General features: G+C 41.8%; 1 protein-coding gene across 2 annotated transcripts; it reads right to left on the bottom strand.

Moving 5' to 3' along the window:
- Positions 1 to 5992: 5992 nt before the first annotated feature.
- LOC115281192 (zinc finger protein 665-like) lies at positions 5993 to 13234 on the bottom strand. Of its 2 annotated transcripts, XM_029926530.1 has the most exons (3): positions 13093 to 13234; positions 8243 to 9769; positions 5993 to 6052 (listed from the first exon to the last, which is right to left on the bottom strand). In XM_029926530.1, the coding sequence occupies exons 1-2, from the start codon at positions 13232 to 13234 to the stop codon at positions 8256 to 8258; spliced, it is 1656 nt and encodes a 551-aa protein (XP_029782390.1). In that variant the 3' UTR covers positions 5993 to 6052; positions 8243 to 8255. The 2 variants fall into 2 exon arrangements, with proteins under 2 accessions (XP_029782390.1, XP_029782389.1); XM_029926529.1 differs by lacking the exon at positions 5993 to 6052 and having other exon boundaries at positions 8055 to 9769.
- Between the last annotated feature and the right edge of the window lie 433 nt (positions 13235 to 13667).

Below are 13667 nucleotides of genomic sequence, written 5' to 3'. Positions count from 1 at the left end.
TGACTCGGTCTCCCTAGCAGTCTCTGGTGTTTGTTTTGGGGTGATTTGGGACGATTTTACAAACTTGGGCACAACACAACCAAATGTTGTGTTTATCTAGAATAGAATGTTTTAACAACACCTGTCAGATAACCGCCCTTGCTTCTTTGTTGGGTTTTGAGAAAGGAAAAAAGAATAAAACAAGAAAGCAGCATAATCTGAATACTTTGCACACCAGTGGGGGGCTGTCTTCCATGGGCATTTTCAGTGGAATTTCTGCTGAGCCCTGGCCCCCACCACACCACACCAGCAAGAGGCAGAATAACAGTTCTGCACCTGTGCACAGGAGTGGAAAGAGAAATCACACACAATCCGGGCCACAGGTGAATTCTGGAATATTTTTAGATGAGACCTAAAAAGAAAAAAGTCACGCTGTGCACAGGAAGCAGGCAAAGGAGTTCTGAGGGAAGTAGTTCCGATAGGCAGAGCAAACTTGCTGGTCTACTCTGGGGCAGGAGCTCTGGGAGGGTCGCCGGAGCTAGGGGGCCTCCGAGGGAGGCATTGGCTCTGAAAATGGAGCCAGTGACGTGGACGGGGCTTCCTATCCAAGCTGGACCACAAATCCCAGCTCCCTGAGTCTGTGTCCACGCCTGGGAGGTAACCCACACAGATCACAAGGCAGGGACCTTCTTCCAAGAGTATTTTTTAAAAAATTTTTAATGTTTATTTATTATTGAGACAAAAACAAAGGATGAGTGGGGGATGGGCAGAGAGAGAGACACAGAATCCAGAGCAGGCTCCAGCCTCTGAGCTGCCAGCACAGAGCCTGATGTGGGACTCGAACCCACAAACAGTGAGATCATGACCTGAGCTGCAGTTAGATGCTTAATCGACTGAGCCCCCGAAGCACCCCAAGCATCTATTTCTTCTGGGGCTTGAACTCATGACCCTGAGATCAAGAGTCACATGCTCTTCCAACTGAGCCAGCCAGGCACTCCTCTAATATTTTTATAGTAGCTGTCCCAATGGGTGTGAGGTAGTATTTCATTGCAGGATATATATTTTTTAAGTGTTTATTTGAGAAAGAGAGTGTGAGCAGGGAAGGGGCAGAGAGAGAGACAGACAGAGAGAGAGAATCCCAAGCAGGCTCCATGCCGTCAGTGCACAGCCCAACATGGGGCTTGATCTCACAAAGCTTGAGATCATGACCTGAGCTGAAATCAAAAGTTGGCCACTAAATTGCCTGAGCCACCCAGGTGCCCCTAGTATATCTTTAAAGAGTTTGGGAGACAGCTGGGAAATATGACAAGATAAAACCCAACTGGATAGTAGGACATTTAAAAGCTAGAATATTGTGTATTAACTGGTGATCTTAGCTTGAGGTAGAGAGGACTGAGTTTGGACTCCCATGTCCTTTACTTGAGAAAATATATCCATGGTGGGGTTTTCACCATTTCTACAATAGCAGAGGAGGAGAGCAGGGGAAAATAACCTGAGTCTTTTTCTGTTTATTGAGCAAAGACAAAAGAATGAGGGGAATGGACAATCCCTCATCACACAGAACAATTAAAATATATCCCTATTTGTTATTGCTAGATTTGAGAATCCAAAAAATTTGAATGAGTTTCAATAGACAATATACTCATCCTTCTGTCAAAAAGTAAAACTCTGTGCCCAGCGTGGGACTCAAACTCAGAGCCCCAAGCCTTGAGATCGAGTCCCATGCTCCACTGACCAAGCCAGCCAGGCACCCTAACTTAGATTTCTTCCTAAATCAGCACGACTGCACATGAACTTTGTTTAAACCAAAAGCCTGATTTATGGCCCACCAAGCATACATTTTACATCTACTTTGTAAATGAGAAGACTAAAGGAAAACCGTCTCATCCTTAAGACTAATGCTCCTACTTCTTGCATTTCTTGACGTTAAAACTCATGATTCATTCCTATATGTTAATCTACAGTCTTTGGGCTTTTACAAGATGTACAAAAAGTATATAATCCTATAAAAACTGTTCATTGCCTAGAGCTCTTTCTTCCCTGTGAAGATTGTTGGTTTGGGGCAGCTGTCCTAAATTGAGCTGGAATAAAACTTTCTTTCTTTTAGAGATTTTTTTTTTTAATTCTAAATGATTATTGAGAGAGAGAGAGAGAGAGAGAGAGAGAGAGGGAGAAAAGGGAAATGAATCCCAAACAGGCTCTGTGTTGGCAGCATGGAGTCCGATGCGGGGCTTGATCTCATGACTGTGAGATCATGAGCTGAGGTGAAATCAAGAGTCCATTGCTTAATGGACCGAGCCACGGAGCTGCCCCTCTTTTAGAGATTCTAAAAGATTTGTTCATTTTGTGTCAATACCACAAACTTTCAAAACAATAGGATATTTTGTAATAAGACATAATGTTTATCCTATCAAATAACGATATCTGTAAAACTGTAGCTTTGGAAATTTTAATATTGACTACCTAAATAATAGTCACGATTTATTCTGATAACTAGTTTTTGCATATGAAAAGGTAAGGAAATTCCTGTTCAAAGTTGCGATATTTATTTAATGAAAAAGTCTCTAGAGGAAATAAGTTAGCTGCAAATTTACATATTAAAGGTTCACTGGACATATCAATCCTACAGGTCCAATTCAAGACTTTTGAAAAAGATATAATGTAAACCCAAAAAAGGAAAGAAATGAGAATTATACTGAATATAATGAAAAGCAGAATAAAACTAATGTCTTATCAAAACTGATACAGCAGGTAGATCTTTTGAAATATTGATTTAAAGATATGCATGTGAACAATACTAATTAAACTATATTAGTATTAGTACTTATTAATACTAATTACAGTAAGACTGTTGATTAAGAGATTTTCAAAACATATAGAAATTATTATGAAGAACTTTATCTTTACTAATTTGAGAACTGAGAACAGTTTCCATACATATAGATTACTAAAAATGGAATTAAGAAGAATTAGAAATTAGAAAACCATAAATAACTTGAAAACTGAAATATTCAACAGGACCCTGATTGCCTTACAGGAAACCTTCCCACTTTTTCAAGGTATTTATTCACAGTTCTCATTTACAGACTTTTTTTTTCAGTACTAAAGAAAATATGCAGTATTGCTAGTATATACCTCATCGTAAGACATCAAAGAGGGTCGCCTGGGTGGCTCAGTTGGTTGAGCATCCGAGTTCAGCTCAGGTCATGATCTCACAGTCCATGGGTTTGAGACCGCACTGGGCTCTGTGCTGACAGCTCAGAGCCTGGAGCCTGCTTCAGATTCTGTGTCTCCCTCGCTCTCTGCCCCTTCCCTGCTTGCGTTCGCGCTCTCTCTCCTCTCTCCTCTCCCTCTCCCTCTCTCTCCCTCTCTCTCTCTCTCTCTCTCTCTCTCTCAAACAACACCACCACCAACATAGACATTTACAAAAAAAGACATCAAAGAGAAAGCAATTTGACTTCTGAAATGTAATACAAAAGGAATCACTAAAATATGGACTAAGAGTTTTGCACCAATAATGCCTATACTTTAATATATTGAGACACTACACACCCTGCTATGAAGTGAGTAGAACATGTCTCCATTATGCTAGTAACTTCAGAAAAGCACTGTAAACATTTCAACACTATTATATTTAAACTATAAATGTGTGCTCAGCACATAGGAAGAGGAGGAAAGTTCATCTGATCTGCAGTAACCATCTACAATGAAAACAGAACTTTATGTTGATGGCCAAACGTTAGGAGCATTTCTGTTAAGATCAAGAATAAAGAATTGAGAACTGCACCTTATCACTCCTATGCAAGAATATACTGGAGTTTGTAGCCATTGATGGCCAGTTGGTCAGGTACAGAAGGCCCAGGACTTATGACTGGCATCTGAGTGGGGATAGTGTTGTAGGACTGAGTCCTTCATCTTTGTGGTCTGTAGTAATTCAAAGCAGTTGGTTTCAGAACTGAATCACAGGACACCCAGTTGGTATCCGGAAAGCTGGAGAATTAGTTGGTGTAGAGAAAACCCCACACATTTGGTCTCAGAAGTGTTGTGTGAAACAGCTCACCCTATTGTTGATAATTAAAATGATCATATGTGTGTTGGTACCTAATATACGTGAAGAGAGGTACCTGGTGGCTCAGTGGTAGAACATGCAACTCGATCTCTGCGTGGTGAGTTCTAGCCCCATGTTGGGTGTGGAGATTACTTTAAAACACACACACACACACACACACACACACACACACACACACACACACGGAGAGGGAATAGACAGAAATGGTACCAAGGGGTTTTCTGATGTTTGTTCATTTGCATTCATGTATTTTAATTTTTTGGGTTTTTTTACTTATTTTGAGAGAAATCGAGACAGTGGGGGGCGGGGAGGGAGAGGGAGAGAGAGAATCCCAAGCAGACTCTGTGCTGGCAGCTGCAGAGCCCGACGTGGGGCTCAAACCCACGAACCTCAAAATCATGACTTGAACCAAAACCAAGAATTGATGGCTTAACCAACTGAGCCACTCAGGTACCCCAAGAATTTAAATTTTCGACATGTGGAGCAACCAATGGACACCTTAGGAATGGAAGACTTGGTGCTACAAAGAACTCTTGAATCATAGGCTCTAACGAGAAAAACTCCACAAATTCACTTACCAATCTTTTAAGTTCTTTGCACCCTTTTATCTGCATTGCAGTGTCTGGAATGGACGGGCAGGAGGGTCCCTCATCCCCAAACCCATTCTCCTCACAACGTTCTGAGGAAGAATGTGATGAGGCAAAGGGAAGCGTGGGAGAGCTAAATTCCCTTGGAGACTATTTCAGAGGGAAGAAAAGTATCTCATGTATTTACAGTCAACTGATGTGCCAACAAGGATGCCCACACACACATGGGGGAAACGAACAGTCTCTTCAACAAACAGTGCCTGGAAAATTGGGTGTCCCTCCATACGCAGAAGTCCAAAGGGGACTTCTATCTTACATCACACATAAACATCAACTAAAACTATGTCAAGAATTAAGTGTAAAACCTGAAACCTGGAAGAAAGCAGAGGAAAGGCTACTTGACACTGGTCTGTGGAATGATTTCTGAGTTTGACCCCAACAGCATGGGGAGGCGGGAGGGAACAAAGATAAAATGGGCAGGTGTGACCACATCAAACTACAACGTACAAACTTCTTTCTGCACAGCAGAAGCAGCCATCAAGAGTGAAAAGACAATCTATGCAATGGGAGAAAATATTTGCCAACTATGTATTTGATAGCATGTTAATATTCAAAATATAAAAGGAACTTGACATACTGAGGGAAACTTTCTCAAGTCAATAATGAATAGCTACAAAATCTTACCGTACAGCAAACATCAGTCTTAATGGTGAAAGATCAAACAGTTCCCCCAAAGACTGGGGATAAGGCAAGGAAGTCCTCTGTTCCAACCGCTAGTCACCATACTGTAAGCTATAGCCAATGAAATAAGAAAAGTGATGTAGACCAGAAAGGAAGGTATAATAATGTACTCATTAATAGAAGGTATTGTAGTGGCAGTAGGCTGAAAGCCCCCCCCCCCCACCAAAAGGATAGCTACATCCTCATCCCTCTAACCTGTGAGGGTTAAGTCTATGTTAAAACAGAGTTTGCAAATGTGCCCTAGTTAAGGATCCTGAGATGCGAGATGATCCTAGATTATCTGATAAACAGGATATAATCAGGAGGGTGTGTGGTAAGAAGGATGCAAGTGGAGCTGGAGACACAAAGAAGTCATTGCTCTGACTGGAGCAGGATGGGGAGAGACAGGTAGGTGCTATGTTGCAGGAAATGGGCCATGAGGCAAGGCATAGAAGCGTTCTCCGGAACTTGGAAAGTGCAAGTGACGGGGGGGAAATGTTATAAGATGGCCGACAGGACTGATAGGGAAATTCCCTCTGCTTACGCTCGGGGCTCAGACCTCTGGAGGGAGAGTAATCTCCTTTGAGCCCACCGGTGTGAAATAAAGCTCCTCCCTTCCAAGATCTCCAAGTGCCTCTTGGTTCTTCTGCCGGGTGATCCAGGCCAGGTTCCATAACACAAGGAAACAAATTCCTCCCTGGAATAGCAAGAAGGTTAACAGTGCTGTGGATCTATTTTAGATACCTTATGTTGAGAACTATAAGAGAGTAAGTTTTATTGTTTTAATTCACTTAGTTTGGAGTGGCTTCTTAAAGACACATTAGGAAGCTAGTGAAATGGTGTACATAGGAAAGCCCAAAGAGGGGCGCCTGGGTGGCTCAGTTGGCTAGGCGTCCAACTTGGGCTCAGGTCATGATCTGGCGGTTTGTGGGTTCAAGCCCTGTGTCTGCCTCTGTGCTGACAGCTCAGAGCCTGAAGCTTGCTTTGGATTCTGTGTCTCCCTCTCTCCCCGCCCTTCCCCTGCTCGTACTTGGTCCCTGTCTCAAAAGAAAAAAAAATTAAAAAACAAATTTTTAAAGCCCAAAGAAGCAAAAAATCTCTAAAGTGAGATTAGTAAATTCTTTTTTTAAGTTTATTTATTTACTTTTTTTTTTTTTTTAAGTAATCTCTATACCCAACATAGGGCTCAAACTCATGACCTGGAGATCATGAGTTGCATGCTCTTCAACTGAGCCAGCCAGATGCCCTGTGAGATCAGTAAATTCTAGATATTCAAGATCGACATTAAAAAAAAAATCTCTATTACTTCAATGGAGGAGCAATGAACACATGGAAACTGAAATTAAAAATATAATTATATGTACAATTGCTCAAAAAGGAAAAAGTACAAACATGTTAATCTATCAAAAACATTAACAGGATTTTGACGCTAAAATATATAAAAGTTTACACAAAAAGAGACCTACCACTGCCATTTACTGGAAGATACACCATAGAAATAATGTCAAATGATTATAGGTTGATAGATAGGTTAATGCAATTAATATCAAGATATTTTCTAGAGACAAACAAGATTATTCTAAAATTTATAAAGAAAGGCAAAGGAACTAGAATAGCCAAAGCATCTGAAAAAGAATAAAGTGGTTGGAATTACTCATGCAAGATTTCTAACATAGTAAAAGGTCATCAAAATTACATTGTATTTTAGAGTGAGACACATTATACATCAGTGGAAAAGAACAGAGAATCCAGAAAAGGCCCCACACAAGTACTTCCAACTGAGGTTGGACAAAGGTACCAAGGAAACTAAATAAAGAGAATTAAAAAAAAAAAATGCTGCTGAACCAATTGATTTTCCATACCAGAAAAAAACCCCACAAAAATACTTCACAAAACCTTCACACCTGTACAAATATTAGCTCAAAAACGATCAAAGCTTTAAATGTGAAATGTAAAACAATAATACTTTAAATTAGAAAAGATTCCGTAGAATATTATCCTCAGGATCTATATATCTTTGCTATATCTCTATGTATCTTTCATTCTTCCCATCCAGAGTTTTAACACATTTTGACTTTATTCTATGGTATGCTTTGAGTATTTGAAAAAAAAAAATTCTGCGATGTACTGTCTCAGTATCTCAATTTAGAGAACTCGAGACTTCATTATTTTATTCCTCATAAAAACTCTCTAGGGACATCTAGGTGGCTCAGTTGATTAAGCTTCTGACTTCAGCTCAGGTCATGGTCTCTTGGTCCATGGGTCTGACCCCGCCTCAGGCTCTGTGCTGACAGCTCAGAGCCTAGAGCCTGCTTCAGATTCTGACGGCCTCTCTCTGCCCCTCCCTTACTCATGCTCTGTCATCAAAGACATCAAAGGCAGAATGTTTGACAAAAAGCTCTCTCAGATTCATTACATGTGTAAGGCTGCTCTCCAGAGTGAGTCCTGTGATGTTCTGTAGTTTTGAACCATGGGTAAAAGCCTTAGCATGCACATTACATTCATGTGGCTTTATCGAAGATGTACATCCTGATGGGGGCGCCTGGGTGGCTCAGTTGTTAAGGGCCCGACGTCACCTCAGGTCATGATCTCGTGGTTCCTGAGTTGAAGCCCCACATCGGGCTCTGTGCTGACCGCTCGGAGCCTGGAGGCTGCTTCAGATTCTGTGTCCCCCTCTCTCTCTGCCCCTCCCCCCACTCATATTCCATCTCTCAAAAATAAACAAACATTAAAATAAAAAAAGATGTATATCCTGATGTCAGTTGAGTTGTGAAGCCTGTGTAAGTCCTCTGCCACACACATGACCTGTATATGCTTTCTCTTTAGTGTGGACGCTCTGATGCCAATTCGTGCTTGAACTTATAATCAAATGCGTTGTCACACTCACTACATTTGTAAGATCACTCCCCGGTATGAATTCTCTGATGACTCACAAGGCTTGAATTTTGGGTGAAGACCTTGCCACATTCTTTACATTTGTAAGGTTTCTCTCCAGTATGAATCATCCGATGTCTAGTGAGGTTAGAGCGCTGAATGAATGATCTGCCACATTGATTACACTGGTATGGCTTCTCTCCAGTATGAATTCTCCGATGACTGGGAAGGCTCGAACTCTGACTGAAGACCTTGCCACACTCATTACATTTGTAAGGTTTCTCTCTGGTGTGGATCACCTGATGGTACGTAAGGCTTGATAACATAGTAAAGGCTCTGCCACACTCACGACACTGGTAAGGTTTCTCTCCGGAATGAATCCTACGATGACGTGCAAGGTGTGAATCGTAACTGAAGACCTTCCCACATTCGTCACACTTGTAATGTTTCTCTCCCGTGTGGATGATCTGATGTCTAGTGAGATGTGAGCTCTGATTAAAGGCCTTGCCGCACTCATTACATTTGTAAGGTTTCACACCGGTATGGATTACCTGGTGGTTAGTGAGTTGTGAGCCATAAGTAAAGGCTTTGCCACACTCCTTGCACTTGTAAGGCTTTTCTCCCGTATGAATTCTTCGGTGACTCGCAAGGCCTGAACTCTGACTGAAGACCTTGCAACATTCATTACATTTGTAAGGTTTCTCTCCAGTGTGGATTACCTGATGGTTCATAAGACTAGAACACTCACTGAAAGCCTTGCCACACTCATTGCAGTGGTAAGGTTTCTCGCCAGTGTGAATTCTGTGATGACGGACAAGGTGTGAATTGCGACTGAAGACCTTGCCGCATTCGATGCATCTGTAAGGTCTCTCTCCAGTATGAATTCTTCGATGACATGCAAGGTGTGAGTTGTGACTGAAGACCTTCCCACATATCTCACATTTATATGGTTTCTCTCCTGTCTGGATTATCTGATGTCTAGTGAGGTGCAGACCGTGATTAACTGCTTGGTCACACTCCTCACGTTTGTATGGTTCTTCCCTAATGTGGGCTTTCTGCTCTTGTGTGAGTAATGAAGAAGGCAAGAGATCATTCCCACGATCATTAGAGTTGTTGGTCGGGACTCTGGGAAGGATTCCATGCAGTAGTGAAATTGAGGAACTATCGTTGACAGACTTCTCCACTTGGTGACATTCATAAATTTTTGCTTTGGGCTGAAGTATCTGCACTCCAGCCAGATGTGACTGAAACCTTGGTCCAATCCTGTTATCAATAGGTTTATTTCTTGCATCTCTTCTACCACATTGATCTCTCCTACCAGTGAGGTTTTCATTAAGGGTCACAAGCACTCCTTCGAAATTTGTTTCACCGTCTCTCTGCTTACACTCAAAGTCATGAGTATTTTTCTGGATTTCTCTAAAGCTATGATCTTCGGTGTCACGGCTTTCATGTCTTTCCAATATAACTGCCTGCAATACTTCTCCTGTATTACTGTTTTCTTTTGGTGGTAGTTCCTTGATCATACATTTGGGAGAGAGAGCTACGAGATATAAAGCACCATAGGTTTCCCATTAATTATAGAAAATCTTATATTGAAAAACATATTACATAAAAAGTACTACATATATTGATCAGTTGTGAAATGTCACAACCATGATTTTCAATTTTTAGGAACACAAAAGGTACAAGATTCTTTAATGTAAAAGGGTAATTACATGTAATTCAATTTTAAAGCCTACGGTAAAATTGTTGGGGCACCTGGGTGGCTCAGTTGGTTAAGAGACCAACTTTGGCTCGGGTCACAATCTTGAGGTTCATAAGTTTGGGCCCTGTATCAAGCTCTGTGCTGACAGCTCAGAGACTGGACACTGCTTCGGATTCTGACTCTCCCTCTTTCTTTGCCCCTCCCCCATTTATGCACTCTCTCCATTTCTCAAAAATGAATAAACAGGAAAAGATTTTTAAGTAATCAATGGCAACAAAAAAAAAAGAAAGAAAATCACAGTATGCAAACTTATGTTAGCCTTGAAAAGAGGGAGATTTTCTCATCATGTCCCCAAATGGCACACCATTACCTGCCAATTTTTCACAGAAAATATATGGTTGTTTCATGTTTGAAGAGATAAAAATACTATCCATATTTACTGTATCTTTATCGGAAACTAATTCTAAAGCACAGCATAATATACTCTAGTGGTAAATAATCCAAAACAAACTTACGTAAGGAGTAATCTAATTTTTTTTAACATTTAATTTATTTTTGAGAGATGGAGAGAGACAGAGCACGAGTGGGGGAGGGGCAGAGAGAGAAGCAGACAGAGAATCCAAAGCAGGGTCCAGGCTCTGAGTAATTTGTCAGCACAGAGCTTGATGCGGGGCTCCAACCCACAAACTGTGAGATCATGACCTGAGCCAAAGTTGGATGCTCAACCGAATGAGCCACCCAGGCACCCTACTAATGAGTAACCTAAATAAATGACAATTTAGAATTGGAAAACTATAGTGGCACTGGGGAAATAAGGAAGAGTTTAATCAATGTTATAAAAAATATTTTTCTGAATACTGGTCATAAAACTATATTCCCTTGGAATGGCCATTTTGCAACATAAACAAGCAGTATAAATCGGCTATGCTGCACTTTGCATACTGAAAAACCATAATCTGTAAATCATAATGACAATTAATAAACATTCTAGTAACCTAAAAGTAGGATGGAAATAATAAGTAACCACAATGATACAAAATTATAGTTTGTGGACTTCTCAACAAATCTCTCTTACGAAAAAAGCAAGGGCTTCTGTTCCAGAACCAGGATACAACATGAAAACTGGAATTTAGATCAAGACCACTCATTTTTAAAGTATCCAGTCAGGTAAATACATAACATTATAAATGATAATACTCGGGGAAAGAAGTCAGAAAACACAATTATGTTTTTTTTTTTTAAGTTATCTCTATGCCCAACAGGGAGTTTGAACTCATGACCCCGAGATCAAGAGTCACATGCTCTACAGACCAAGCCTGCCAAACACCCTGTAAATTATGATTTTAGGCCTGCACTTAGGTAAAGGCCTAGCAAGTCCCTATCTCTGCAACACTCTAATTTTCTAGTTCACTGGCAACAAAGTATATGTAATAATGAGTTTACATGTGACAATCTTATTAACAAAAGCCAAATCAAACGATGTTTGGACAGAACTGTAGAATAAAAACATACGAAGTATAATGCATGTTACTTGGTCTGAACGTTTATGTCCACCCCAGTATGACGGTGTAGGAGGTGGAGTCTTCGGCAGAAAACCAGGTCACGAAGGTGCAGTGTCGTGAATGGGATTAGGGCCGTTACAAGAAGAGACAGGACAGCTTGCTGCCTCTCACTCTTTCCACCAAGCAAGGACATGGCAAGAAGACAGAGTTCTCAACAGGAAAAGGCTCATCGGGAAATGAACTGACTAGCACCAAGATCTTGGACTTGCTAGACCCCAGAACTGTGAGAAATACATTTCTGTTAGTTAAGCCATCTGGGTTTTGTATTTGCTATGGCGGGCTGAGCCAAGGCCTAGACACAAGACCATCCGATCAAAATCATGACAGAGGTTGCTGTATCCTATGAAAGCCAAGTAATTTCTGAGACTTTACCATAAAACTTAGAATGTCCTAGGCCTTCTAATAGCGTGGAAAGGTTAAAAGCCTTGAGGTGCATGACCACCACTTTTTAAACAGGGACGGTGGGCACATGGGGTCTGTGTTTCTAACCCCTATTCACAGAGAAAGGAAGGATAAATAGGGATCCTTCTTCATGCAGTAAGAGTAGTGTAGCTGGTGAGGAAGACCTGTGGGATTCAGGGTGTTCAAGTACTACAAAATTCATATGCTAGTAAAGAACAGCATGGTCCATCCAGACGGAGGTACTGTGTGAGAGGAGGCCGGAAGGAAGGGCAGGAGGTAATGAGCACATGAGGGAAGCAACTGTACTTGCCAATCCCTGGGGAGACCAACCTACCAGGACAGTTCGAATTCCGACCTTGGGAGAAAAGGAGGACCTGACGCGGCAAACAGCACCCTGCCGTCCCATTCCTAACTGCAGGAATGGTAGTGTGGGTGTGCGGCGCAGGTGCAAGACAGGTAAGAGGGAGGGGGTGTGAAGCCGAGGCAAGAAGCCATGCTTAGAAAACAGAGTAGGATGGGTGGCTGCTGAGGGCGAGGCACAAGGGACAAGGGGGGAGGCTGGTAAAGGGGACAAAATTTTAGCACGTGGTGAACAAGGGGTGAGAAGCTAATACACAACATGGGGACAACAGCTGGTAATACTGTATAACTGAAACTTGCTAAGGGACTAGAACTTAAATGTCCTCATCAAAACATAAAAAGTAAATATGTGAAGTAATGTGTGTGAATTAACTTGATTACGGAAATCCTTCCACAATGTGTATCAAATCATCAAGGTGTACCCTTTCAATGCATTACAATTTTCTTTAACAGTTATACGTCAGTAAAGCTGAAAAACAATTTCAAAAATTCATCCTCTGTTTTCTCTGAATACTCCAAGAACAGTTTACACAAAGATCTCACTCTCTCCTAAGGACTAAGTGAATCAACAGCATAGGGACAGAAAAAAATGGAATTGCGTATTTTAAGCTTTTCACAAGGTTTCATGCATACTTGACGTCTGGCAGCGCCTGATTCAGTGCGGGGATCGTGTGACGGAGAGTGTAAGTGTGACATCCCGCTGCCACACTGTGAGGCTTCTCATTTCTGAGGCAGCAGGGCTTCAACCTCAGTCAAGCAAGAACTGGCTCCAAGGAGGAAAATGCAAAGATACCCAAGGGCAGATCCCCAGGTCTGAAGGGACGGTTTCCTCACCCAGGGAGACCAGGTTCCTGTAGTTCTCCAGCATCACGTCCCTGTACAAGGCCCTCTGAGCGGGGCCCAGGCACTCCCACTCCTCCGGAGAGAACTCCACGATCACATCCCTGAAGGTCAACCATCCCTGAAATGAGAACATATTTCACCAAGGAGCTACGGGGAGTTATCTTCACAGAAAACAAGAAGACGAGAGATGTGTAAGGATCAATTTATGTTTTTGTTTTTTAATTTGTTTTTTTATTTTTGAGAGACAGAGAGAGACTGCACGAGCGGGGGGGGGGGGGTCAGGGAGAGGAGGAGACACAGAATCTGAAAACAGGCTCCAGGCTCTGAGCTGTCAGTGCAGAGCCTGGTGTGGGGCTCAAACCCACACATCATGAGATCAAGGCCTGAGCTGAAGTTGGATGCTTAACCGAATGAGCCACCCAGGCGCCCCAGTAAGGACCAATTGAAATGAAGTATGTGTTTTTACAGATTTGCATAAGGTATTTCTGAGCAAGTTATGTGTCCCCGATTTTGGCTTATTTACTTTCCCATGAGAGGTTAGGATGGCCTCTAAATCAATATGGCTT

Source organism: Suricata suricatta, chromosome 16, assembly GCF_006229205.1.
Source record: "Suricata suricatta isolate VVHF042 chromosome 16, meerkat_22Aug2017_6uvM2_HiC, whole genome shotgun sequence".
Taxonomy (NCBI): Eukaryota; Metazoa; Chordata; class Mammalia; order Carnivora; family Herpestidae; genus Suricata; species Suricata suricatta.
This window is presented reverse-complemented; position numbering and strand designations above follow the sequence as displayed.